Here is a 26,677-nt window from a genome sequence, read left to right on the forward strand (position 1 = left end):
TCTAAATTGTTGATGGTAGTATAGAGATTTGTTCCATTTAATTTTCCTTTTTGTCTGCTATTAACTGTTAATGATATCTATTTTTGTTTACTATGAAGAAATGATCTTTTCTGACATGCAGTTCCTTGAAATGTCTTTAACAACCAGTTACTGCACTGAAATCTATGGATAAGTCTACATTAGTGATGTAGTGTGCAGAAGAGGCTCTTTTTGGTACAAATTTGTCTTTTGTCCCTACCTGAGGTTTTGAAGTACATATTAGGGAGCACTCCTGATGTGCCAACAGCTGTTTCTGTCTTAGTAGACCTCTTGGTAATTTGATGTTGCATACGTGGGGTGTTGGTGCAACATCTGGAAGGCCCACCTGCTATGTGAAGCAAGGTTCTCAAGTAGTTAGCTGTCTGCATGTACCTGATGATTAGCTCGGACCACAATCTGTATGAACTTCATTGCTGGTAAAGACATAGTCTGTACATATGGTCCTCGAACCCTAACAGATTGCAGTAAATCTAATCCTAGTTCTTCCCACTTTGTGTCACAGCAGTCATTAATGTAAGCGTACCCAAGAAGTGAGAATACTGCCAGCTTTTTTTTATAGCCATTCAACAACTTGAAGAATGAGGCTTTCAGAGGATTGAATTTCCATAGCTGTATAGCAACCAGTTTAAAATAAGAACATAACGTTGTTTAATTGAAAAGGCTTTATTGTGGCACCTATTCATTTACATGAACAAGCATATCTTTGATAATACAAAAATGTGCAGGAAATACATTTGGTTTACCTACTTGGAATAACTTACTATATGAACAGTAGGTTGACATTTACTTGTAGCTATTTTGTGTTTCAATATCCCTATCAAACTAACTTTTAAAAATATAGAGGATTGATATTTTGTTCAAAATTTGAAGTGACAGTAAACAAGTTTAAAATTAAGTTTAAAATCCAGTTTTAGGACTGATGCCGCTTACAGAGAGTTCAGAAAGTGTGTTCAAAATAGACACGTCATACACAGTTCTAGTAAAACTATGTTAATAAAGCCATGATAATTTTTGGCACATGTATGAAACCCTTGTGGACTGCAACAAGAGCTGCATGTGCAAGTAGGTGTTGTAATTCCTGTATTCTTTGCTGGTCTCTCGATCCCTAGCCAGCTCTTAAAGCACTATAATATCTCAACTTAAAAAATGTGCAAATACTCATGCTAAAATAAGGTGGCTTTATCTTGTAACAAATGTGTATGGTTTTTATCATGTGGGGCACGGAAGAAGAGGTCATAAATACAGCCTAATTTAATCTGAGCTCTGTCTGATTGGCTCCTGGCTTTTGGCAGTATTGGCCAGGTAAATTCTTTTGATTTCTTCTTGGCTGCTAGTCAGCCATCTCCTCAGGCTTTCAGTGTTTAATTACCTTGTTTATGAAATGAACAAAAAGATCATAGTCACTTCATATTGCTTAGAGAAAGCCAAATATATCCACACTGGATGTAATAATAGAATACAATAAATAAATAAATAAAAGCTGCTTTTTCTTCTTCTTCTTCAGGATATGTCAGCTCGAGGATCATCTTCACAGCTTCCTAAACCTTTTGATCCTGAGCCAGTAGCTAAATATGGCACACTGGATGTGACTTTTGACTATGACTCACAGGAACAGAAGCTTTTGGTGACAGTGACAGCTGTCACAGACATTCCCACATACAGCAGGACAGGTGGAAGCTCGTGGCAAGTACACCTAGTTCTTCTCCCTATAAAGAAGCAGAGAGCAAAAACCAGCATCCAGCGGGGACCGTGCCCTGTCTTCACAGAGACGTTCAAATTTAATCACGTTGAGTCTGAGATGATTGGGAATTATGCAGTTCGCTTTAGACTGTACAGCGTACGTCGTATGAAAAAAGAGAGGATTGTGGGAGAAAAGATTTTTTACTTAACAAAATTGAATCTTCAAGGGAAGATGTCAGTGCCAGTGATACTGGAACCTTCTTACAGTCTGTCTGTGAGTATTAAATGAGGCAGAATAAGAATGCAGTGATATACAGTGTCCTAAATTTTGTAAGAATAGTGTGTATTTATAGAGTCATCACATCCACTCCATTTTTTTCAACAGTCATAGCACCATATTAGCACAATGATAATTTCCTTAGAGTTTCTGTAAGTACGTTCACTTTCCACATGCAAAAGCTGCCCATATTTTTCCTTTTAATTACTTAGAAATTTCCAGTCTATAAATAGGGATATACTGGTGAATATATGTATATGCAAATACATATATATGTATTTAATAGTATCATCTTTATTCTGCTACCCACAGCATTTCAGTTAAAAAAAAGAGGAAGGGAAAAAAAGTCTATACTAGCAAGCGCCCTCCATCTGTTGCAATTAAATTTTGGTTGCAATAGGTATTTTCCTTTCAAGAAAGAAAGATATGAAAGAGGAATTTTGAGAGCACAAAACCATTTTTAATAACTTCAGCTTAGAACCTTGTAAATAATTGATTTCTGGTTCAGTATGAAGTGAAAAATAGAGTGAAAAGTAGTTCAAGCTGAAAAGGATTTTTGTTTGCTGAAAAAAAAACCCTGATGAACAAAATTTTTTGTCTCCCAAAATTCTTTAACTTTACTATTTTTAATAAAGCAAAGCAACAGTAAGTAAGGGTAAACATAGGTATCACTATAAAAAACACAGGATATCACTGTATGGGCAGTGATCAGTGTCTCCTTTTTCTCTTTTGTAAGTATTTAAGTATGCTTCTGTCTAGAAAGAAAATATTTGTGATGATGTCGACAGGGCTTTCTAGACCGGGAGTGCTTGAATGTTCATTGCTTAAGAGCTGCTATGTGCTAAATAATGGACTTTTCGGGGAAAGAGCAGGTGATTTAGCCAGGGTATCCTTATTTGGACATTTTATGTGTTTTGTGGTGGTGTTTTAACTGTCAATAAAAGAAAAAGAAAATGAGAAGGGCAAGAAAGGAAAATATTTTTTCAGGTGAAACAATGCAATTAATTTGTTCTGCATTTTCAAAAAAGTTTGTATCAATTGAAGTGACATTTCTGTTGAGCATGAGTATTACAAAAGACACTCAAAATGCCATTGTATTTAATGACTAAAAATATATTAATTAGAATTAGTAAAAGCTGAGACTAAAACTTGAATATGATGGAGGATCAACCCACAAGAGAACAGCTTTTTTATCATTAAGAAGTACGAATCAGTCTATGCTAAGGATGAAGTGGTTCGTTTACCTAGTGTGAACTTTCCTAATGCAGAGTTTGCTAGTTTCACAGCTAGGAAAAAGGCAGCCCATGAAACAAAACATTGAATATTCTAAATGTACTTGTGAAATTTGTATGTGTTTTCAATAGGTTCTGGTATAAAATATACCACAGTCAGTGAAAGAGGCGAATGAATGGGCCAGGCTTTTGAGTGATTGGTGTATCTCATATGTGCACTCGTTATTCTTCTGGTTTGTTTTTTTTTGTTTTGGGGTTGGTGGTTTTTTCGAGCTTTTGTGGCAGGGAGAGTAAAATTCCAAGAGGCATCAAAGATAAGAATGTTTTTATTTATTTTCTGTGATGGTAAGAGATGCCATATCTGCATTTTACTCCCCTCCTTATTTTTTGGAGGGGGAGGAACAAGAATAAGGAATATTGGAAGATACTTTCACTTCCTACCAAAGTTTGTTGCTGTAATGGGGTGTAGGCAGATTTACCTTAACCCTACCTGTTGTTGGAAAAGAACCTTCATAGTCTTGATAGCTTGAATAAGCATCCATGGTTTTTTGGAACTACACAAATCAGTTTTTAAACCTTTGAAAATTCATTCACACCTGAGTTTGTATTTTTCTATTATTTATAGCCTATATCATATTTTTTGATTGAGTAGATCTATTACAGGATTTAACATTAGTTATTTTGCAAGATTGTTAAAATTTATTGGGTTTAGGATGTATGACTGGAAGGGGGTGGCATCCTGGGTCACTTGAGGTCAAGTCCTTGTTATTGCAGACAACCAGGTCATCCTGATCACAAATTTGTGAATTTTCATCTGAAAACATCAGGTTGTTTCATTTCCAAACTGAATTTCTTCATGACCAATTTATAACCATTTGTTCTTATGCCATCATGGTCCTAGAGGTTAATTAGTTCTTACCCTTCTCACCTGTTTGTGTCTGGGTCTCTTTATATGTGTTGGTTGTATTCCTTCTCAACTGTCCTTTTGCTAGAATAAACCAACAACAATCTATGTCCAACTAATCATACATGCCAGGCAGGAATTATTTAACAGGAGAAGGTAAGTGTTGTTTCAATTTGGAGAGATCCAGCTGTTCAGGGGTTTTGTAATTATAAAATCCATGATGAGGTACATTGTAAATTCTGAATTAAATTTGCCTTGTTCAGTTGCAGAGTGTTTTGTTGCTGTGAAGTGTTTCTATTTGACAGCTTTTTTACAAAGCTATTTCTTGGACGTGTGACAGTTGGCCTATTTTTTCCACTGCTGCTCATTATATGGATTTTATATCTTAAATATACCTTCTGTCACTGAAACTTCTTAATCCATTGAAACATCTATGTTAATCTCTTCTGCAGAAACAAGTTTTATTTGCTTCTGTCTGTGCCTGATATTATATTAATGTATTTTATTAGCTACTCATCTGCCTTCTGATCATATAAGGACAGTCAAGTTTAGTATTTTTTCAGTTATACCTTAAAGCAATTCACAAGGGAATCTGGTTAAAGGTAGACCAGCAAGTTCAGTGCCTTTGAAACAGTGGTATGCTCGCTAGTATGTTCTTTAAATAGGTTTTAAAGCCACACGTGGCTTCAAATTTATAAACATATTTACAAACATATTCACAAATTATCTTCTTCACCCAAGATTTCACTCTATTCCTCACCTTCCTACATATTGCATATAATGTCTTGCAGTAGCAGCAATTATCCACAGTCCTATTGCCATTTGTCTTGAACAGTCCTGCCTTGCTGCAGTTCTCCCACATAACAAGGAATTCCTCCTCATGCAGTATCCTCATCCCCCTAATTTATCACAGCATTCCTTCCAGGTTGAGTGTATGTTTGAGTGAGGAAGATGCTATGGAACCAATATGGGCTAGCCAGAGTGTCGCTGTGATCTGAGACTGTCCCTTCCAGATTTGATAGAAAGTGGCCATTGCATCCGACAGTTAATAGCAGGGCTGCACACTGTGGTTTTGTCTGAGCATAGTTTGCTTAGGAAGACCTTTGTGGATCCTTTTAGAGAAATTTTCCATTTAGTCTACAATTTAGACAAATTTTTTGTTCACCTGCCTTGGAGTTTAGAATCCATTGATATGTTGTTTATTTTTCTTCAAGAAATCCCTGTGGACCTGTTTTTAGTTGCTCTTTGTTGTTCTTACCCAAAGAAATTTTCCTGACAGTGAACAACAGCCTCCAGTGTGATGTGATTATAAAAACTTATAAGCAGTTTATTGAGTGAAATCTCTTTCAAAAAGATCAAAAAAACCAAGTGTAATCCTCTTCGCCATCTCATAGATTGCTTTTTGGTGTAGAGTAACAACAAAAAACATTTTATATTTTTTGATTGATTTTGGAAGTACAAGTTTGACAACCGAAACATACCTCTTCCTGCTAAGCAAATCTAGTAATCATTCATTATGTGTTGTCAATAACAAGATGTTTGCTGTGGAGAATTAAATTTATTTTTCTTTCTTGCCATCACATTCTTTCTTTCTAACATTGAACTCCCAGATGTGATCCCCATAACAAAGAATGGATGGCAATCATACGTGCTTACAGGATTATTTTGTATATCTTGACTATAAATATCCAGAGTGTCCGGGAATTATTTTAATTACAGTTTTTTGAATGAAGGCATTAATGCATACAATGTATAAAAATGCTCACTCTTGCACGTGCATATGCGTGCCCTCTCCACTTTGAGGATGGGGGTTAATCATCTAGTTGCCATTTGTTTATGCATTGTGCTTAAAGCATTTGTTCCACGTTGTCCTTTGTGTGGCAGATCTTAAGTATTCTTTCTAATGGATGTTTATCAGTATATAAACGTCTCAGGAAAAAAAAAGCTTTCTGAGTGGCATTTCTTTCTTGGGAATTCTTGGCCATTATAGCGTTGAGCTTGTCAGGTTTTGTACAAATCCTAATATTTTAGATGTATTGGTGACTTTACTACTGTATTCTTAGGGTATGGTCTATTCAGAATTGTATTTGGAAGGATAAATACTAAAATCTATGTGTATAAACATCTTTACTAAATAGTAGTACCAGTATGATACTTTAAACAGCTAACAAATACTAGCTACAGCTAATAACAAATGTTACTACAGCTAACAAATAAATTACGAAGACTTTAGGGGAAAAAAAAACCCTCAAAAGATTTTCTTCGTAGTATTTTATTTAACTAGAATCCTACCTAAAAGGATCATTTCCTATGTGATGGTGCGTAAATGCTTTCAGTTAGCTTGTAAAAATTATGTCCATCAAAGTAGGGGGCAATTATCTTTCAACACTGAGCACATTCTTATCTTGGGGGAGTAGCTTGCCGAATTCATTTGAGTTAGTGGTGTAAAACATGGAAGATCAGAATCAGTCCTTTGACACAATAAGAAAGATGACTCTTGCAATTTCTGTGAAGAAAATTATTAGGTGATGGGAAAGTGGTGATCATGTTACTGAGGCTGCAGAAGAACCTGACAGTACTTGGCAAATGGATTCCCTGCGTTTGGCTGGTTGTGCAATGTTTCATGGCAGTATTGGCAAGCAGCAGCTGTTGTCTTCTCAGTGTCATGGCTGCCTCAACTTGTGCGCCTTCGTGTGGTGTTCCCTGAGCAGTGCTCATGGCAGCCGAGAAGATAAGTGCTAACCCATGGCACTCTCTTATCGGGTCTTCATCAGGATACGGAGGGATGCAGAGAACCCAAAGACAACTGTGGCTACTGTGCTCTAAAACTAACAGTGTGTCTGCACTGTTCTGACAGGTGCAAGTTTCAAAAACTCAAATAGAATCTGACCGGATGATAAGGACCTCCTAGTAGATAAGTTCAGTCGTCACAGTTAAAAGTTAATTGGCTTTCCAAATGAATGCTGTTTGCTCCTGATTTTTCTTATGCAAGTATGTCTAATCATTCACGGTCAATTTTGGCATGTAATTGGTCTATTCATCCAAGAAACACTGGATTAGGATTGAGACTGTGAGACTGTTTCGGTCCCATATAGAATAACCTTGATATTTTATAGAACACTTTTAGATAGTTGAAGAACTATTTTTATATTATTTTTTTTACAATCACAACTTGTCTCAGGTAACTGCAGCCATTCTGTTATCTCAGGAGCAAAATGGTTGACCAGTTTCAACATATGCTGCATGTTTTTGATAAATGATTACTGTTGTGGAGGGTGATACGGTTATTTCTGTCACAGATTGAACAAGCCTCTTGAGCGATCTATCCAGAAATGCTAGAATGTTTCCTCAACTTATACAGAAATTCATACCCAGTTATTTGAATGAATCCATACAAGAGGCAAGAGTCCTTGCAAGTTGTTTTAAAGTCTATAACTAAATTCAGTACTTCAGCCCTTTCATGAGTTATTTGCTATCTCCACTGTGATCAAAAGAAGGATCTTTGTTATTAGGATGCTCTGCCTTATACCATTGTAGGCCTGGGCCATATTGCTGCTATTTGTCCATTGAAAATCAAGTCCAAGATCAGTTCAGGAAGCTTTCCACAAGGCGGCAATTCAGGGTTTGTCATTCTGCCATGCCCCCAGTCAAATGACAAGCTGTGAATGACTCATCTAGATTAAATCAAAGTCATTCTCTTAAGCAATACTCTTGTTTCCTTAGAAAGCTAGCCCATCAGTGACAAACATATTGTCGAGAATTGTATGTCTAGTTTTGATCTTCTTTAAAAAATAAAATGGAAAAAAAAAAGCTCATCAATACACAAAGCTAGGAAAATGAGAATTTCATCAGATATCTGTGAGATTCTCAGGCTGTCATTCTCTGTGGCTTAAGTATGATCTCCCGACCTGGATTGCAGTTTCAAAGAGCAGTAGAGAAAATAATCATACTGTAAAAACATACTGTAAATTTCCCAGAAGTGGCTTTGTAGGAGTTACGAATAAAGATTATCGAGGTTGTCACTAGCATGAAATTGCCACTTTTGAAGACTACAAGCTGCTGCTTTAATCTTCCTCAAGCAACTCTTTCAGTGGACATATATTCTTTAAGTTATGAATCCAAGTGAAATTTCTGTTTCCCATAGAAATACTGAGTTTCCCAACTCTTTTATTTTCTTATAATTTGGATTCTTTCTTGTTTGCATGCATGCGTGCACACAAACATCTCACTTTTGTTACTGTCTTTCAAGGAAACAAGAAAAAGGAAAAACACAGAAACAGTTCCTGTTTGCAGGTTTGAGCACCCTTCAGCAAATGCATGTGCACTGTTTCCCTCCAATTTATTTCTATTGGGGGAAACCCTAATCAGAGACGTTACACAAACAGATGAAGTTACCTAGTCTGCAGATTTATAACTTACACATTTGTGGAACTTGTTTTTGGTTTACTTACTGGGTGATTCTTTCATCTCCCGGACTTTGCAGTGTAATGTCAGTGTTCTTCATTAGCGTTCTTCATTTCAGACTTGAGGCTCTCCAGGTAATCACTTCTTTTGCATATTTGAGCAGCCTGTGTTTGTTATCAGATAAACATTTCTGTTCATAGGGTGCCTTTCGCAAGGGGTCCTTTTAGTTTTAGTGTGTTAGCCTGTTGTCAGGCTTGGCCTTCATATTATCTGACCACAAGCTGCATCTTTCACAGCTCCTGTCTTTCTGTTGGGCTTAATCAGCTATCAGCTGGCCCTTGGAGAATCCAGCTTATCTCCACCTCTCGCCCTTCTTTGTGGTGTGTATGATAGCTCTAAGAACTGAAGCAGATCCCTCCCAACTGCAAACACCCGCTGATCCTTAGATCATGAGATTAAACATGACCCGAACAAATAAAGAGGGGTACCACTAGCAGATTAACTTGCAGCTGGGTGAATTGGTAATAGCAAATAGTTTAACTGACAAATGCTCTATAAACAGACCTTTAATGTTACGGATTTGTTCATTGTGAAAAGTAACTCCTTGAACTTTTATACAACCAAATACTAGTCCATGGATTGACTACTCATAAGTTATCCTTACTGTTTGATCACTGAATCTTCTTCTCTTTTCCCACTTTGAAAGAGTGTAATCGAGAGAAAAGAAAAAAAAAAAGAAATTATTTGCCATTGATCTCCCCACTGAGCATATAGAGTAATTCCATGTGGACAGAGCATTGTCATTAAAGAAGTCTGTGGCCTTGGCAGCTGTCCCACAGTAACATCTCCATGGTCTTACAAGATTGACAGGGAGTAAAGGGGGCGTGGGGTGTGAGCGAGTCTGGGTAGGAGCTGTTAGCGTAGCTTCAACGGGAGTACAGGTAAGATGTCTGCATTTTGTGTCAGATGTTCTTAATTAAATTGCTAGCACAAACATCTAACAGCTTTTAGTACTTGAATGTTTCTTTATGCTACATGTCTTGTCTCAGAAAACAAAATTCAATAATAAAAGGCTGCTTACTCTGTTCCTCCCCTCAACTATGGCTGTATAAACAGCTGGTAGACTTTTGCAGTGTAAAACCAGAGCACTTTTGTAAATGCTGTAAATTCCATTGTACATTCATTTCCAATTGCCTCCACTGCTGCTCAGGTTTGCTGTGCAAATTTCAGGCCCATTAGGTCTATGGAACAGCTAGGTGACCTTTCGTAATGTGCCAAGGAACCCAAAGGTGTAATTTAAATACAGACAAATAAAAGTTATAGAAAACTTAAAATGTTTCCCTTTTTGTAGAGAATTAATGTTTTGTTCTGCAGAACTAATCATAAAAACTTTTAGACACAAAGTACTAATAGCAAATTCGCATGAAATATGAAAGGCAACACAGAAATCTCACTGTGAACTTGTTCAAAATCCTTCAGAAAAGCAGAATGTTGTTTTGCCATTATTAAGAATATATACATTTTATTTTGTCATTTTCATTTTATGACTAAACGTTAGTATCCTAAAGTTTGAAAACAAACCTTATATTAATAATGCTGTATTTTTCTTATTAGAAAACCCACAAAGGTTTTAAATTTCATTAAAATGAATTAATTTTAAATTACTTTAATATTGAAATTTGTGTAGTATCGTCATGTATCTAAGGAGAGGTTTTTATAGCTCTGTACATTATAGTATCTATGGTAAATTAAAGCTGTGCATAGAATTTTTAAGGTTTTAGTCCCTTGACTGTAGTGAACAAAAGTATTATTTTTCATTGATCTCCATTATCCAGTGTTTCATCGGTGAGAAAATGATGTGTTTTGTAAAATTCTGCATCCAGAAGTTTGGTTTGTTTTTTTTTTTTTTCTCTTGAGAGGAAACAGCAAGGTAGAGCAGAAGCTTTTGATGAGAATTGTGAATTTTATCACTTCAGGTAATCTGATTTTCAACTACATTAATAGTAGTTTAATAATCAAAACAATTCCATGTTTGTTGTGAAGAATACCATTAATGTTGAAGGTATTTATTTGCCAAAGATTTTTAAATTGGAATTTGTGAACAGAAGATCCTGGTGATTTTTAAAGCATGCCATTCTACCCAAAAGAAATATGTTTTGTTTCCTAAAATCAAAATACATAATGTAAATATTATTAGAATAATTACTTTCATGTTTGTGATTTAAGTAAGTTCACTTAGACATTAATACTGTAAAGTGTTAAGTACAGGAATAAAAATGCACACTATACTTAATTGGAGCATGCTTCAAGAAAGCTATTAAGCAAAAAAACCCTAAATAATTACCTGTCATAAATAACAATACTTTCCTAAACTTGAGTCTTGGTGAGATGCCTAGAACTCTGTGTTTCAGTGTTTGCAAGTTCAGGTTATTAGTTTAAAGCAAAATACTGATAACCATATTTTCTCTTAATTTTACTGTACAGGGCTGCCAGCTGCAATAGGAATTGGAATTTCCTCCCTGGCATGTTGTGAAGATAGGTAGCTTTGTACAATTTCAAAAGTCTTGTTTTTTAAGACAAACAAACAAAGAACACCACCCCCCCCCAACCCCAAACAAAACCCTCACAAACAAAATAACCCCCAAACCTGAAAAAGCCCCTAGAACATCCAGATTGACAAACATTTTAAAACCAGGGGTTTTTTTTAAATTACCAAAGCCTCAAAATGACAAAAAAGAAAACCCACCTTTTTTGGCACTTGCTGCTTCATTGAATTCTTATTTTGCAACATCTTTGCTAAATTTTATCGTTGTTATTCTTAATAATAATAATAATAATATTGTTTCAAACATTTAATATTGTTTTGAGCATCATGTAACAATTGAGTTCTACCTTTAGAAACAAAAAGTTGATACTTGCTGCGGGTCTTAGTGGAGGGAAAAAGTATCAGTTGTTTAATTCAAGGAACTGTTAGGAGTATCTTATTTTTGAGGACTTCCTGTTTTCAAGTATATCAATCCTCACCATTCTTCCTTGAGTTAGGGGAAACAGAAGTGATGAGGAACTGAGGCAAACATCTCCACGAAAGCATCAAAGTGTCCAGTATAGCACGTAAGTGGGATTTAGATGCCAGAATTCAAAATTATAAAGCTCTGTTCTTTGACATTCCTAATTATTTTAGATCCCTCTGTTTTCAGGGCTGAGTTCTTCAGGTGGTTTAAGTTCTCTTTCCCAAGAATTATCTTGATACTTTTTCAAAAGTATTTTAGCTTTGAAACATGTTCTTATAAAGCATCTAGTGCTTAAGCCACTAATGAGGAATGTGGAGCCTCTATGTTCAGTTTTCTCCTCCTCTGGCTCTCTGAGCAGAAGCAGGGGATGGGCTCCAGGCTGAGCTGTTCTGGAGCCTGTTTGGTACCTGGATGCTCTCAGCACCTCAGCAAGCTTCTGCCTCAAAGTGGAACAGTAGCTTCAGGGTTCAGCGCTGGGCTGGTGGTGAGGAGAGATGAATACTTTCTTCTAAAATGTTGGAGACCTGGATTCAGTTCCCTCTTTTGCCTACTAGGATTCACATTTCCTTCCCTAACCTCTCAGATCTATTGACATAGAAGTAGAAGAAAGTAATGTGCAAAAAAGTTCTTTAAGAGATTAGTGGTATAACATTAACATTTAAAATTTGAGAGAGACATTTTGACAAGTAACATGCTGTGAATCAGATTTTTGTTGCTGAAGGATTGTCAGCACAGTTTCATCTTTCCTGTGTATATTTTGAAAAGCCAAGAGAATCAGATGTTCTTGTTTCATAAGACTACAGAGGCATGATTTTAACCTGTGCAGTACGGAGAAGGAACTTCTAACTGCCCTCAAGAGCATGGGCACGTTATCCCCTGTGATTAACTCCAGTTGGCTGGAGAGCAGAATTTATAAGCAGAACTTAAGGGTATAGAAAAGCAACAGTAGGGGATGAATATTTAAGAAACAAATATCCCGTTTCCATGGAATTATGGTGAAGGAAGACAAATAAATACATTTTACATATATTATCATTGTTGCAAATACAGAATTCTCTTATGTTGTCAGCAGAGAAAAAGATTATTGAACATACTTCTTAGGGGTTCAGGTCTGACGTCATGCATTGGACGTGTTCACTTCCATTGGCACGAGGGGAAAAAGAGTCGTCTTTTTTTTGATTGCTGACGTTTGTACAATAGGAACAAGCGAAATACAAATACCACTTAATGGGAATGTTTTTATTATATATTTATTAAAAAGTGATGTTTCTTCCCTAGATAATATATGCAAAGAAGTAATCAAGGACAATAGTTTGGAGAATTAGTAATTAAGTTTTTGTAGAATATAACACATGTTACTCTTTAATTCAGTGAAAAGCAGCAATTATTCTAGGTGTTGATCAAATGAAATCCACCTGAGTATGTAGTAAGTACTGCCCTGTGGTGTATGGGAAAGGTTTAGGTCCCTTCCGCAAAGCTCTATGTTATAAAATTGAAAAGCTGAAAATTTCTAATTTACTGTAATAAGACCTTTGAACTAAATATTTGGAAGAGACTTTAATGGGGGGTTTTTTGCTGGTGTTTACTGTTAATAATATGTTTTTGTGATGGCTAAAGTGACAAAAATAGGTTAGAGATGTAGTATTAATATCCTGGAGACAGCCTCAAGAGACAGCACCTTGCGCTGTGGCCAGATTATCAATACCTTGACAGTTCATCTAAGTCTTTAAAAAGCTGCAGTTAAGATTTTACAGCAATTCTTACTAGGCTATTCTGGTGCTTTACTGACCTTGAAAAGCTTTTGCTATAACAGAACCTTAGTCCTTCTTTCCCCTGCATTATTAAAATACACGCAGTGTTTATAGAGGAAGAGAGGGAAGAATTATCAAACTTACGTAGACAGATTATTTCAAACAAATAGTAACTTTTGGTCTAAATATTATGTTTCCCACAGTGAAACTACAGTATCAAACTGGCCTACAGATAGATTGAATGCAGATCTGTATGGAGATGAGAAGCATCTGGTAGCACTGTGATGGTGTCATGAGATGAAAGCTTCATTGTAGCTAAGTTTATATTCATGTAGTACCAATTAGAATATTCAGCGTCAATATTTTATGATTTGGCACATGGTCATGAAACTTATATTTTGAGCAGGTAAAAATGTAACTTCTTGTCTTGCTTTTTTCTTGATGAGTTTGTTAGCACTCTTCCTGAGTTTTGACTATGTGAACAGAAAACACCCTCTAAACAAAGACTTGAAAAACTGTTATTTTCAATTCTAGTGCAGCTCACGGAGTTTATACAAAGTCAGGTTACTTACCAACAGATGCGATTATCACGGAATACCTTACTTAAAACAATGTGAACAATAAGCTCTGTGCTGGAGAAAATACTTTTGAGATGTCTAATAGTACTTAGTATCCCTGATTTTAACCTGGTCCTTCAATGAAAAGACTTTCTTCAATTGTTGATCTAAGCCCTGTTGATCTCAGCTGTCTCTTCATCTTCCCTGATTCCTGTTTCTTCTTCTCTTTCTCATAGGATCTTTCTGTTTTCTTTCAAAATAAAACTGACAAAATACAACCTCACCTTCCCCTTTTTCTCATGTCTTTTACTTTGTTGCCCCCAAATTCTCTGGTTTTGTCCTTATCATAAACACAGAAATTATAGTTTGGTTTATGTTGTTTAACCCTGGTTTTACCCAGTAACATCAGTCTGTCTTCTAATCTGCTTCACACCTCACTGCTTTATTTTTCTTCTTAACGTCTCACTTTCTTTTATAGTAGGGTTTTCCAGTTAATAACTGAAAAGCAGAGTATTTTTTAAAATACATTTGGGTCAGTGTGAAACGAAATTGGTTGGAATCTTTTTTTTATGTGAAAGGGAAAACAAAGTATTGTTTGGATTGTTTCTTCAATTTGGTTGCTTTATTTTCATGTCTTTAAACTTCTGTCACCACAACATTTTGTAGGAAGGAGATTCATAAGTTTATTATACACTAAGGATTAAATAACATGCTTTTGTTTGTTTCAAACCTGCCACCTGTTTCCAAACAAAAGACAAAATATTTTGCTTTAGAAAATATTGTAACAAAACATTTAAGTTAGACCCTCCCTCCAGATTTTCATCAAGGCTGCATCTGCCAGTTCTTTCTGTGCAACAGTCCTGAGGTGCAGCCTCTTAGTTGCATTTCCATCCACTTACAGTTCTGAAGTATCACCTAGGTCTTCTCATCCCACCATTCAGCTGGCGAGATCCTTTTCTCTGGCCTTGATAAACGCAGTCTTGTCCTTCACACATCCACTCAGGATTCTGCTGTAAAGGAATGGTATTTCTAGCCCATCCTTATGTAACTTTGTAATATCACACTTGTTTCATTTTTCAGTTCTTTTCCCCCTTCTTATATCACGCAGAAGCTACTTGTCTTCCCTTTCAAGGTACCTCAGGACTCATCCCTACTCAGTCATCACTTATTTACTATTTCTAACATTCTAAACATTATTCTGATACCTATTGTAATCAGTTTAACTCTGTCATAACCTGATTTAGACTGAGTCCCTGTTAGAACATCAGTAAACTGCACAAGTATGTCACAATTAGGAAAAAGTGCTATAGTCGCCTTCTCTCAGTACAGATGTCAAAGCCCTTTGAGGGTTTAGGAGGGAGTGGTACCCAGCTGCTTGCTTTGGGTTATGTCTTTTTTGTGGACTTGCAACATAATCACAATCAAATTTGAGACCTAAGCTTTGAACAAGGTCAAGTTAACTGTTAAATTCCTGGCACAACAAAACAATAAGATGAATAAGCACCATAGGGATAATGTGTTACAATTTTAAAAGACCAGAAAAGTAATAGCTGCAGTTGTGACAGGCTGAGGCTTTCCAGTGTGCAGTGTATACTGTGACTGCTGAATCAAGTCATCTTTCTTTTAAACTTTCCATTTTGTATTCTACTGTTAAAGTTAGGAATCAAAAGTTTCATGTTTTGCGAGTGCCAAGAATCAGAGAATGAATGTATACTTGTAATTCATTTTCAGCAATTTACAATTTGCAACCCATTTGAAATTTATTCTTGGAATTGAATAAAGAACTTTTGGAGAAATAACCAAAGATTTAAAACTCCAAATTTGCAGCTTGGGGAATGGAAGTCAGAGAATTTTGCTGAGGTCCTTCTTTAGTAGTAAGAATACTTTTTGCTAGCAACAGTGAATGTTTATTAATGAGGAGCTGGATTGCTACTTGAAACTTCTGCCAGACTTCTTGGAAATGTTCTGTGGAGAAGACCTAGTTAAAATGTCAATATGAAGGATATTGTAGGTTCAGAATTTCTTCTTGTAGGTATCACGTTTTCTATAATTTGAGATTCTGTAATGCATTTGGGCTTTATATGTCAGATTAAGTTACTTGCTTTTAAAGTTAACTTTTATCTTGATGAAGATTTGTACTATTTAGGTTTTAGGACTGATCTTGTGCCCATGTGAGCTGTTGCTGGAAATGATAGAGACATCTTGAATCTGGAAGAATCAGCTTCACAAAATCATGATGACTCCTTGAAAGAGTGCTGCCAGATTCCCAAATGAGTCGAGCCATACTTGAAAAATCTGTGGATACAATTTACAGTTTTTTCTGAGAGAATCATAAAGGAATGTACTGATAATTCAAAAGTCTCTTCTCGGCTACTAAGCAAATTGCCATTCCATTGGCTAGATTCTGTCCAGTTTCTTGTTTTCAGTGGTACAAGTCTATGCGCCAGTGCATGAAAGCAAGAAATGAAAGTAGGAACAACTATGGTATGATTAGCATGGCAGCGTAAAGAAAGTATAATTTTTTTTTCCTTTTTTAAGGCCAATAATGAGGGGTTAAAATGATAAAAGCGAATATTAGAAGCTCCCATCAAAGATGTCGTGTGGTGAGAATGCATCAGAGATCTGAATTTTTTGGAAGCTTGCAAGGTGGAAATAAGGCATCACTTGCTAAGCTTTAGGATGGCATTCTTCCTTTCTCACCCAAGACAAAGGGTCTATTGCAATTCTGTATCGCTGGATCAATTAAATTCCTTGTAAGCTAATTTATTCTAGGCAGAGTGCATTTTTCTATTTGCATGTGTTGTGTTATTTTGCTACTCATAAATTCTCAGTCTAGAGAATAACCTTTACAAAGGATGAATAAGAATTTCCTGCATTTTATTATCTTCAAAGTTCCACTAGCGTTTTCCATTTTTGGAGAGTAAAAGATCCAAGGTTTAATGTTCTGGAGGATGCTGACAAATTATGTTACGGGTCTTATCTTAGCAATTGAAGTAAGTAGGGAACATAAAGGCTGCTCTTCATCTTCTGCTATTATTTCTCCTGAATTACGAAGCAACAGAAACACAAAATTAAGAATAATTTTAATTTCAGACTGCTTTAGTCTTTGTTGCCTCTAACATGTGCAAACTGAGTATGTATTAAGGATGGACATTTCTTATTGGGTGATTGGATGGAACTTCTGTTATTGTCAGTAAATTGCTTTCCTAATTTTCTATGCATTATCCTAAAAATTGACTTCCCGGTAACATCATTCCGTAAAATACATTGAACTTTTTATCTGTTTTATAGGGTTGTGACTCTCAAATGAGCATGTCAGAAGTGTCCTGCAGTGAAAGTACCTCCTCTTGTCAGTCTCTGGTACATGGCTCAGCTCCAGAAATCCTCGTCGGCCTCCTTTATAATGCTACAACTGGAAGATTATCAGCAGAAGTGATAAAAGGCAGCCACTTCAAAAACTTGGCAGCGAACAGACCACCCAGTGAGTGAAAATCTTTTTTCATCCTAATGCTTCTGTACTGGTGGGGCTTTCAGTAGCAAGGACTTCAATCCTATCATTTAGTCTTACCCAATCAAAATGAAATAGAGCAATCATCAACTAAATGTGTTTCATGTTTTATATTTCTAGTCAGTTGGGAAATAGCAAAAATCTGAAATTCAAAATATTAATTTTGAGTTGACAAGACTGTTTTAATTTTTCATGATGACTGACTAATAAATTACCTTTATCATAATGATTAATTGCTAAATTACTAATGCCTCACATCACAGGCCAAGAATAAAAAGTTAGTGTTTAAAGAGAAAGTACATGCCAGCTAATATTAATATAAACACTCTCAACAGTTATTGCTGTTCCTAGGGGGATTGATACTGCAGTCTTTAATTGCTTATGTGCCTGTGTATATGTGGTAGTAATATATGTAACTTGGGGATGTCAGTGAAGACAACGGAGAAACAAATTGAGACCTTTGGCATATTTACCGTGCAGAAGGAATGTTCACCATTGGAAAGGACTTGAACTGTTTGTTCAAAAATATGTTTGTCTGAAATATCTGTGAACTTTATATACTTCTACATTGGAGTCAGATGGTGTGTCACACACAGAGAATGTTTTTACTGTCTCTAATTCTTTGACATAGCTTGAGAAAGTTCAGTAATGAACTTTTTTTAAAAATTTTTTTTATTGTTTTTTAGATGACAAGTCTGATTTACATAAGTTGTAGCCAGACATACCTACCTGTTCCTTTTGATTTTTGTCTGGAGGCTCAGGTTTTAGCCTCTCTTTCTGTTTCTTAATCCCCAGGTTCATATGGCACTAGCAGATAATCTGGAACTACTAGATTATATAGCAGGCTGCCAACGTTGTATAAGTGGTTTGCACATCTCACACTGTCTTCAGACTTTAGGAAATAAGCCAAACAACTTGAGACTGATGCTCTCCTCTTTCTTTCTTGACCCATGTTTTATTCCATTCGTTACTTACATTTGGCTCAGCCTTACTCTGCTTTGCTTTCTCTATACTTTTCACACTGATGGAACCAGACTTTATTAACGTGGCCAGAGAAGGAAGGCGAAAGAAGAATCTCTAATAATTTTATGTAATTAGGTACCTGTCCCAGAGTCACCTATTTGGAGGCAAAGCATAGAAATAGATGGGGAAAGCCAAGAAGCCCAAGGACACTGGGGTGGGGGAAGGCATGAACGGGAGAGGAGATCTGGAGAGATGGGACCATGTGTTCCCTTAAAGCAAAAAACAGTAGATGGCTTATGCTTATCTTTCTGGAATCTCTGGACAAAGCCAAGTTTTTCTTAATATTTAGAATTTGCAAGTTAGATGGGGGTTCGGTACTTGTTTTGAAGACAGGTATGTTCATTCCCTGGTATGTTAATTCCCAAAATGTGCTCTGTGGGCCCATGCTGTCTAGCTAACAGTTGTGTGTGTCACTGGGGTCAAAAATCTGTTTCAGATTGCAAGAAAGCAGCATAGAACATGACACATAGCCCTATAATACCATGTTCTGTCTAACCTTTTTGGAGGGAAGATCTTGTGTGTTACCTTTTGTCATCCCCTGTGAAGGATAGGTGGAAGTTATGATATTCATAATAATAATAGTCCAGTTCTGTTTAGGCAAATGTGCGTTTGGAGTTCTGTTGTTTCTAGAAAGCTGGAAACTAATGTACTTTCTGGGTCTGGTAAGACGGTGCACAGAATATTGTAGGATCCAGATGTCTCCTGTGGGCTGTTTTGTGCCGTCCCCCTCCCCTCCGGCAGTGGTAGCGCCTTCCTGTAAACTCCTGGACCCAGATGCATACCACTGCCATTTCCTAACTCCCTGACAAGTACATCACGGACACATACCAGCCTCTCTCTGTGCTATCGTTTCCACAATATGAGAACTAAGGCACATAGTGCCTTAGGTGAAATGCTCTGATCAAATTTGTTGTTTGGACCATCAGTGGTCTAAACTCCTGAGAAGTGCTGCAAAGTCCATGCGCAGGTCAGTTTTCATTTGGGTCCTATGAAACTATGAATAGAAGGGAAACTATGATAGAAACTATGATAGAAGGGAAGCAATTATTCCTTCCCACATGCAATCCTTTCTGTAGTTTAGGGATTGTGAACCTATGTAATTTTTGTGAAATGCTTCTGCAGCAAATATGGATTGAGTCCTACATTTCTGCTTCTTAGGAGTATATACTGCTCTGCTGCGTATTTATGTTATATAGTAACTCATTTAGCAACTGAAAACAGGCAAATAGGCCAAATGCTGCAGGCAGTAGCAGTTGATGTTAGAATGTGTCTTCGTTTCTCTGGGTGGCAGTTAATATTTTGTCTGAGGAAAAGATGCTTCTTAGTATCTTTTAAAATTTTGTTGAAACAGGGTACGAGCTTTTGCACATTAAATGCATGTGAGAGTATGCATGCACACACACATTAAATCCATAAATACATAGATTATCACAAGTCAGATCTTTACATTTTAAATAGAGACCCATAGTTGAATTTCAGATGTAAGCGTCCCTCAGCTGTTTTAGAGACTTTAGATCAGAGTCATTCTCGTGCCCAAGTCCGTCACTACTCAAGAACAAAAGTATTGCAATCAAATATCTCTAACTAAAAAAGCTAAGGGCAAAGCCAGCTTAGTTTTCAGTTCAGTAATTTTTCATTTTATTGCTTGTAATATATGAAGTATAATTACTGTGTGCAGTTTTTCTTAATATGCTGGAGTTTGCATGAAAAAGCCTAAGGTTGCTAAAAAGGATACAGTGATTTTTACCCAATCTTCTGCAACCTAATCGTTTGCATGATACTTTCTATGTTGAGTGTGCTTTAGAACCCAGTAGCTATTAGCGCTAAGATAACCCACTATGTAAGCGGTGTAATTTTTGTCACACAAAAACTGCACAAAATTTTCATTTCATTAAATTTTACCCAACGATCCTTTTGTTCAATCCTTTTTCTGATCTATGCTGCTAAGGTTTTGTGTTCTTCCACTCCAGTGAATAATGTTTCCTCTTAAACTTTAACCTTTGATCCTCTCTCACCCAACTATTGACATCTGGTCATTATTTCTTTTACTGCTTTCCACCCCCTGTTGTCAGACGGACTGTTCTGTTGTCTAAAACACTTGATAGGTGGACAGGTTTATATAATCCGAGGTGAGTTCCTGTAGAAACTAATTGGATGTTGTCTTTTTCATGCAAAAGAAAACTTGCCAGCAGTAAAGCTATCCATGGCTGCCTACCATATTGGTTTATAAAAGTATATGTTTATTATTTGTGGCACACTCTAATGCAAAAGTTGCAATTATCTCTGATTATGGATGTTGGGATTTCAGTGTACCTGCAAAGTGAAAATATTCAATGTGTTTCTTTTTACATAAGCTCCAATCTTTTAATAATATTATTCATTAACATGAATGTGACAGGAATAAAGAATGAAACACCAGATTGTTTTATATTTCTTAAAATCAGTTAACTTTATGAAATGCGCATCCTTCTGCAGGAGCATGGCTTGGTGATTCTAGTCAAATGAAAATAGAGCTTTAAAAATAAGAGTTTACACCCAAATACTAACACCCAATGTGTGTGCTAACCACATTTACTTGCATCAGCTTCTTAAATGTACTTCCTAAGTGCACTGTACAAGCTGTGTTTTAAACAGCCATCTTGAATTATGCAAAAACTTATTTCTCTTTAAAGGTGTATTAAATGTATTCCTTTGTGAATCTAGGAACTAAGAAGGTTTCTTTAATTGTCTAAACTTCCACCTTTGAATGCACTTTGCTACATTTTGGTCTTTAAAGAAAATTGAAAAGCCCAAAGTGAGAACCACATCCATGCAGAGATTATTCGTAACCATTTCATTCTGGCTGTTTTGATATGATCCCTGCATATCAACGTTATTTTTTTCTTTTCATTAGTTGCCTTCATTCCACTTTGTTTACTCTTACTCCCTGAAAATTCAGTGGTATGCTTTATGGTGTTGTGCCTAGTTGGAGCTTGCTAAGCGTTAATGCGATTTAAGTTTGTTTAGAACAAATAAGGGGGGCTGATGGGAAGAGGGTTGTGAGGTATACCTTTAACGTAACCCATTTACATAGTACGGAAGCTAGTTAATTTGTTAGTGTGTTTGTAATATTTTGCTTACTTGTCATCTTTCCGTGTGTCTAAACTAAGCTGTGTTCAGTGAGCCTGGTATACACCATATCCTTGTGTCTTGTAATTATCTTACCCTCAAAAACTTTAGTTCTAAGATATCTGACATTCCAAAATATGATTTATTTTGTAGATACATATGTTAAGTTAACACTGCTGAACTCGATGGGGCAAGAGATGTCCAAATGCAAAACTTCAATCCGCCGAGGACAGCCAAATCCAGTATACAAAGAAACCTTCGTTTTCCAAGTGGCACTGTTTCAGCTTTCAGATGTGACGCTCATACTCTCTGTATATAATAAGCGCAGCATGAAACGAAAAGAGATGATAGGCTGGGTTTCCTTAGGGCTCAACAGCTCAGGAGAAGATGAACTCAATCACTGGACTGAAATGAAAGAATCTAAAGGACAGCAAGTATGTAGATGGCATACTTTACTAGAATCGTAATGGATGGTACAAAGCGCAGTCGTGGTTTTAAGGGAGTTTGGTCTCTCAAGATGATGATCATTCCCGGTCACAGTCAACAGATTTGTTGTGGAAGTAAAAAACGAAAATTGAGGTCAACATTCCATTGTAAAGAATGCACAACATGCAAAATGGTGGGATTTAAAATACAGTCTTCACTTAGTGTCAGACACTTCCTTGGTGTCAGAGAAGCCTTGCTGTATGCAGATATGTTAGCGGTCCCTCCCCCATCCACCTGATGCTGTATTTGTTTGGGTTTGTTTTGTGTTTTCAATTCCGAAACATTTTATGTAAGGTTCTCCAAATTAATGTAAGCTCCTCCTTGTGTACTTTTTGTATTGCTCTAATACTGTAGCTTCTGACCTGCCTGCATTCAGATTAAAGGTCAATAATTTGCACTTTGAGAAAAAGTTAATGATCTATAGAGAAAAAAAAAAACAAAAAAACCCACCAGTGGAGAACACTTGGTAGTATAGCAAATATGATCATACTGTTGTTTTACACTGAGTTTATTTCCAGGAGCTTAGTACAAGTAAGTTTTCATTTTTTGATATGCAGTTGGTTTGAAAAATACTAGCATTTGGGCATCAGGTGAACTTTGACATCAAAATAATGTTTCTTCAATCTGTGACAGGAACGAGCTCTATATATGGCATAAATTGGGTTTTTCCCTCTTGCCTGTACTTCTGCCTAATCCAAAGAGACCAGATCACTAGTTTGGTCCCTTCCAAATCTCCTTAGACAGGTTGTACTGTAAAACTATGTAACTTTCTGTTGAAAGCACTTCCTGTATTCATGTATTCCAATGTAGGAAGCTCATAGAGCACGACTTTACTAAAATATATTTTCGTTAAGCAAATTGATAGGATTTCTTTAAAATGTCAGCAGTTGAAAGTTAGGTTGAAAGACTGTGAAGGAAGTGGTGCCAGTTGAACTACTCTGAATGAACGTGAAATACTGTGGGTTTGGTTGAAATAGGTATCCATTTGAGTCTCTTCTGAGCTGTTTTAGGGGTTACCCTGTGCTGTTTGTTGGAAGTACAGAGCAGACCAGGAGTTTTTATCTTTCTTCTTGGAGAAGAGAACATCAGTAAGTTATTTTTTTTCTACTGATTTGCCAGCAATTGAATGAATGTTCGCACCCAGAATAGAAGTTTGCTTTGCTTATGTTCACGTTGGGAAACACAGCTTTCTGACGACACAATTGAGAAGCGGCAGTATCACAAGAAAGTTTGCCATCAGATAAACACTCATGACTTCCACCAAAATTAGGGAAATACCAGTGCTTCTGAGATTCCTATTTCTCCCAGATACTGTGACTGGAATCATACTAATTTACTGACTGATTAATCTAATTCATATTACTGAAATTGTGGATTATTGAGTAAACGTATTTTTTAAAAAGCTCCCCAATTAAAATATTCTTTTTGACTGTAATTATCAGTTTTGTTTACTTGAAATTGTTGCGGTATGGAAAGCAAGCAGGTTTTTTCTTAGAAATGATGGTGATGTCTTGGAAATATGAGACCTCACTGGCTGTTGTAGCACTTGGTGGGTAAAAGAGTGAAGTTTTGGATTTTGTTGAGAGAATTAGTGGTAGCCTAAAGCGTTCTCATTAGGACAAATGGTTTTTTTTCTCTTGAATTTCTTTCTAATACCTTTGAACAGTCCTGGCTTTAGGGTATACAGACAGTCAAGTACAGTGAGATTGAAGACAGTGAGTATGCTATAATAAAGATACTTCACATGGTTCTCAAATTCTCACACTACTGAACAATTTCATTAAGTCCTTTTTAAAGGATATTGTAATTACCACTTCTTGGTTTATTTGGTGCCTTTTGAGTGGTTTATTTGCAGAGCCAGGCTTTCAGTTTTTATTCATTTAAAGATTTAAAACATTATTACTGGCCTTTCCTTTTTTTTTTCTTTTTTTTTTTTTTCTGGTATTGTGCTGCTTCTTCATTTACATAAGCTTTATTTACTAAATACAAATAATGCAAAAACTTTCTATAAAAAGGAATGGTCTTGCAGTAGTGCAATACAAGTTGTCTCTTTCAGTCCTTTTTGTTGCTCAGTTCGTGAAATGTAATGTTGAGTGTAGAATTTAATAAAAAAATCAGCATTAATTTTATATGCATAAGGAAAACACTCAGATTTTCCCAATCCTTTCAGCTTTCCAAATAATAGAAACACTGACTTAGAAGCTGATCAAAAGCAGTTTTTCAATGGATGTGGAAGTGTTTTTACTCATTCTGTTTGTGGATATTTGGATTCTCTTTCCTAAAGCTGAAAGTTGTCTCCTTGATGGTTGTCTCATTGTACAGGTTTTGCTTTATAAAATAATGTACAGTATCTAACAGCAAGAACTGAGCAAATTAATTCCAGTGGAGAATACACTTAACATCACCATTGAACAAATGAAGAAGTCAGTTTGGAAGGCGCAGCAATAACGTCTTACAGAACCAAACTAAACTAAACTGTGTCGTAACTTGGGTTTCTGTTTGTAGATTGCATTGTTTCGGATTTATATCTAACTGTTCAGATTTCTAACACACTGAAATCTTAATTTAGACACAGCAGAGATTTATGGTAGTCTGTGTTGGGCACATTTGGGAAGAAGAATCATGTGACTTTTCCCAAGGTATCTGGTCCAGTCCGTGCTTCACAGAAGGAGGTTTGGTTTACTTGGTTTTATACTGTGCAAAGGCTGGGAACTGAATGTATAAGGAATGGAACTGAATGTTTAATTTTGAGACAGTAGAACACGGATTTGCCATGCAAAACCAGTCACACCAATAATTGGATTCACTCTGGGATTTTTATGAATTAGTTACAGTATCAATAGCTATCATGTTGCTTTTTCTTCCTAGATCCCATTCTTACGATTTGTCATTTTGTTTTTCTTATTGCTTTATGCAAACCTATACTTTTTTGTTTGAAATCTGCCGTTAGATACTGGGTTTTTTTAAACCCTGCATAAGGGCTTTTACATACTGCATGTTTTTGTGCATTCAGTTAGGTCTTCAGCATGGAACAGAATTTCTGAAGAACAAAGTATCAGAAACAAATTAGAGGCATTTGTGTTTTCCTCAGAGTTGTCTGTGGGTTTTTTTCATAGCTTTTTCTTGTTTACCTTTTTGATTGAAAGTACAGTAAGTACTTGGAAAAGTTTATCAAATTCTTTAATTACTTTTCTGTGTGCCAATATACCATGTAGAGATTACAATTCTTGAATAGAATCTGTTCCCTGTCGGTGTAGCCTTAATTATAGTACAGTGACATTCTTACAGATTCTGTTTTTGAAAATATTGCATCCTTTCTGCATATGATCTATTTGCTTTAATGTTTAGAATATTTCACATAAGTGTTTTTAAAGTATTATAAGTATGTCAAAGCTGGTTAGTTCCTTTCTGTGCTAAGGGCAAGATTGTGAAGGGCAGTACAGGCAAGCGTGAAATCACTGCGCAGAAGGATGAGAGGTCGTACAGCTTCTGCAGGACGTGGCTGTCTCCCACGTACGTGGAGGCAAAGAGTCAGCAGTGCCGTGCTTCTGTTCCCGGTTCAGCCAGGCGGCACGGGGAAGGAGGATAGTACTGGTTAAGATTCAAAGCTTGGTCCCTGTGGTGCTGCTTTGTGCTCAGGGCTTAAGACATCTATGTCATAACCACAGAGTGAGGTCTGATTGCAATGGCAGAGGTTACGTAAGGTGTAAGTTCTGCTACTTGAGAAATATGACATAATTTCTAAATCTAATTAAAATCCTTTAACTTCATTAATAATTAGATTTCAAAATATGATGAGCCCTTGGAATGAATGTTTGTGCTTCTACTGGAGCTGAATATTGTTTATCAAGAGAATACTTGAGCTGAAAACAGATTTTATGACATCTACTGTAGGAGATATTTTCAGCTGTAAATTTTTGCAGCCGTTCCTGATGGCAGATGCAGTGCCAGCATCAGTACCTTCCCATTTTTTCACACCTTTGGAGCAATTTGTTGTCTAAAATTTGTTTGTGTTACCGTTTCATTCTCTTTTCTCCCTAATGACTTGCTCCTGCAAACTCCCCGTCACCCTGAAAAGCTGTCTGTGGCAGTCACTGGACCGCAGAAGTCAAGGGCATTCTGCACCTCTTACAGTAACATACTGGTGCAAAATTTCTGTGACCTGTCCAACTCCCTAGATTTCTGAAATGCAAACCATCAGTTTTAATACAGTGAAGCAGAAGAAGAAAACTTTTTTTTTCTTTGAAAGAAACATTTTAATGTAGGAATTTGGATACAGATCGCTCTTACACATGCAAGTTCTAAAAAAATGTCTTCAGTAAAATCAGAGAATGAGGTTTGAGGGTAAGCCTTTTGGCTTGAGCTGTTCCAACTTGAAACTAACTGCAGAATGCCCTTTCATTTAAATGAGAGTTGTATTGAGCTCTTTACTTATTCATCACACTTTTCTGGAGGAAAAAAAGCTGTCTTGTTTAAAGCAGTCTTTACAAGTCTTGTCACTTGTAAGACAGACTGACTTCCTCCTGAAGCTGAATTCTCAGTAACAGCTAAACATCCATTTAATTCTCCCACTGATGTGCGTGCCTACCCGCCATTAATGTTAATGAGAGGAGCCCACGGGCATCAACAGGAGACTAGACCTGACCCTGAAAGTGTGAAGTGCAACAGGATCAGCAGATTAGAGCAGTGATACAGCA

The 26,677-nt window shown here is 36.4% G+C and overlaps 1 protein-coding gene across 3 annotated transcripts in view; it reads left to right on the forward strand.

Annotated features, from left to right (window-relative positions):
- Positions 1 to 26,237, forward strand: part of SYT14 (synaptotagmin 14) — an 89,594-nt gene extending 63,357 nt beyond the window's left edge. For 2 of the 3 annotated variants that reach the window (XM_075749182.1, XM_075749180.1), the window contains 3 exons: positions 1,544 to 1,993; positions 17,147 to 17,336; positions 21,648 to 26,237. In XM_075749182.1, coding sequence (XP_075605297.1) covers positions 1,544 to 1,993; positions 17,147 to 17,336; positions 21,648 to 21,961 — 954 coding nt within the window. In that variant the 3' untranslated portion in view covers positions 21,962 to 26,237. Of the gene's footprint in view, positions 1 to 1,543; positions 1,994 to 17,146; positions 17,337 to 20,458; positions 20,516 to 21,647 lie in introns of all 3 variants that reach the window. The other variant, XM_075749181.1, reaches the window with a different exon arrangement.
- Positions 26,238 to 26,677: the final 440 nt, after the last annotated feature.

Source organism: Balearica regulorum, chromosome 3 (assembly GCF_011004875.1).
Source record: "Balearica regulorum gibbericeps isolate bBalReg1 chromosome 3, bBalReg1.pri, whole genome shotgun sequence".
Taxonomy (NCBI): Eukaryota; Metazoa; Chordata; class Aves; order Gruiformes; family Gruidae; genus Balearica; species Balearica regulorum.